The sequence below is a fragment of the Rhincodon typus genome, unplaced genomic scaffold (genome assembly GCF_021869965.1).
Source record: "Rhincodon typus isolate 14 unplaced genomic scaffold, sRhiTyp1.1 hic_rhity00000094, whole genome shotgun sequence".
Lineage (NCBI taxonomy): Eukaryota > Metazoa > Chordata > Chondrichthyes > Orectolobiformes > Rhincodontidae > Rhincodon > Rhincodon typus.
This window is the reverse complement of record NW_025965732.1, coordinates 83522-85723: the sequence shown is the minus strand read 5'-3', so window position 1 is coordinate 85723 and position 2202 is coordinate 83522. Positions and strand designations below refer to the sequence as shown.

General features: G+C 46.6%; 1 protein-coding gene across 1 annotated transcript in view; it reads right to left on the bottom strand.

Moving 5' to 3' along the window:
- The window catches only part of LOC125488260 (MAM domain-containing glycosylphosphatidylinositol anchor protein 1-like), a 58027-nt gene that overhangs the window by 2892 nt on the left and 52933 nt on the right, over positions 1-2202 (bottom strand). The window contains exon 3 of the mRNA XM_048621189.1: positions 1846-1997. Coding sequence (XP_048477146.1) covers positions 1846-1997 — 152 coding nt within the window. The remainder of the gene's footprint in view (positions 1-1845; positions 1998-2202) is intronic.

Sequence of the window (2202 nt, the reverse complement as noted above, 5' to 3'; positions counted from 1 at the left end):
ACATGTGTATCAACTACAGACATGGGTGAGGTGCTGGAAGACTGGAGGGTGGCTAATGTTGTAGCTTTATTTAAGGAAGGCTGTAAGGAGAAGCCTGGGAACTATAGGCTGGTGAGCCTGGTGTCTGTGGTGGGTAAATCGTTGGAGGGGATTCTGAGGGACAGGATTTACATGGATTTGGAAAGGCAAGGACTGATTTTTTTTCCTTATTCGTTAATGGGAGGAGGACATCGCTGACCAGGCAGCACTCATTGCCCATCCCTAATTGCCCAGAGGGCAGTTAAGAGTCAACCACATTGCTGTGGGTCTGGAGTCACATTTAGCCGAGACCAGGTAAAGATGGCAGTTTCCTTCCCTAAAGGACATTAGTGACCCAGATGGGTTTTTCCCAACAATCAACACTGGATTCACGGTCATCGTTAGATTCTTAATTCCAGATATTTTTATTGAACTCAAATTCCACCATCTGCTGTGGCAGGATTTGAACCCAGGTCCCCAGAATGTTATCTGGGTCTCTGAATGAACAGTCGTGCAATAACACCACGAGGCCATTAGGGATAGTCAGCATGGCTTTGTGTGTGGGAAATCATGTCTCACTAATTTGATTGTATTTTTTGAAGAGGTGACCAAGAAGATAATGAAGGCAGAGCGGTAGATGTTATCTACATGGACTTCAGCAAGGCCTTCAACAAGGTTCTGCATGGGAGACTGGTTAGTGAGGTCAGATCGCTTCGGATCCAGGGAGAGCCAGCCAACTGGATACAAAATTAGTTTGGCAATAGCAGACAGAGGATGGTAATAGAGGGTTGTTGTTCACACTGGAGGCTTGTGACCAGCAGTATTCACAAAGATTGGTGCTGGGTTAACTGTTGTTCATCATTTATGTAAATGATTAGGATGAGAATGTAGGAGGTGTGGTTAGTAAGTTTGCAGATGACACCAAAATTGATGGCAAATGGACAGTGAAGATGATTATCTATGAGTATAACGGGATCTTGATCAGCTGGGCTGAGGAATGGCAGATGGGTTTCAAGTTAGATAAATGCATTGTGTTGCATTTTGAGAAGGCAAACCAGGGCAGGACTTACAGACTTAATAGTATGGCTCTGGGGAGTGTTGTTGACCAGAGAGACCTAGAGGGGCAGGTACATAGTTTCTTGAAAGTGGCGTCACAGGTAGACAGGGTGGTGAAGAAGGCATTTGGCACACTTGCCTTTATCAGACGGAGCATTAAGTACAGGAGCTGGGACGTCATGTTACAGCTGTATAAGACGTTGGTAAGGCCACCATTGGAGTGCTGTGTACAATTCTCATCACCCTGCTGTAGGAAGGATGGTATTAAACTGGAAAGGATGCAATAAAGATTTACCAGGATGTTACTGAGACTGGAGGGTTTGAGTTATAAGGAGAAGGTGGATAGACTGGGGCTATTTTCCCTGGCATATCGGAGGCTGAGGGGTGACCTTATAGAGGTTTATGAAATAACGAGGGGCATGGATAGGGTGAATAGCCAAGGTCTTTTCCCCAGGGTCGGAGAGTCCAAAACTAGAGGGGCATGGGTTTAAGGTGAGAGGGGAAAGACCTGAGGGGTAACTTTTCTTGCAGAGGGCTGTGTGTGTATGGAATGAGCTGCCAGAGGAAGTGGTGGAGGCTGGTATAATTACAACATTTAAAAGGCATCTGGATGTGTGCATGAATAGGAAGGGTTTAGAGGGATATGGGCCAAATGCTGACAAATGGGACTGCATCAGTTTAGGAAACTGGGTTGGCATGGGTGAGTTGCGCCGAAGGGTCTGTGTTGTATGACTCTATGAGTCCCAGTGCACTGCCTCCCAATGTACTCACCTCTTGCTGGATGAGGAGTTTATATTCCAGGACATTTCCGACAGCGTACGGTAGTTTCTGGGTCCACTGCAAAATGAAGAGGTAAAGGTTCGGTTTCTGGATCCTCACTGGGTTCGGAGTGTCATAATAAAATTCAGGTGGGTAGGCTCGTCCTGTGGGCACAGAATCAACACCAGCATCACATTGGATATCTGAACCCACACCCCCCCACCCCACCCCAACAAACCCCCACTAATCCCCTCCCGCTCCAGGGGAGGTGGTCAAAGCTGATCCGACAGCAACGTTTAAGAGACATTTAAACTGACATATCAACATAGAACATAGAACATAGAACATTACAGCGCAGTACAGGCCCTT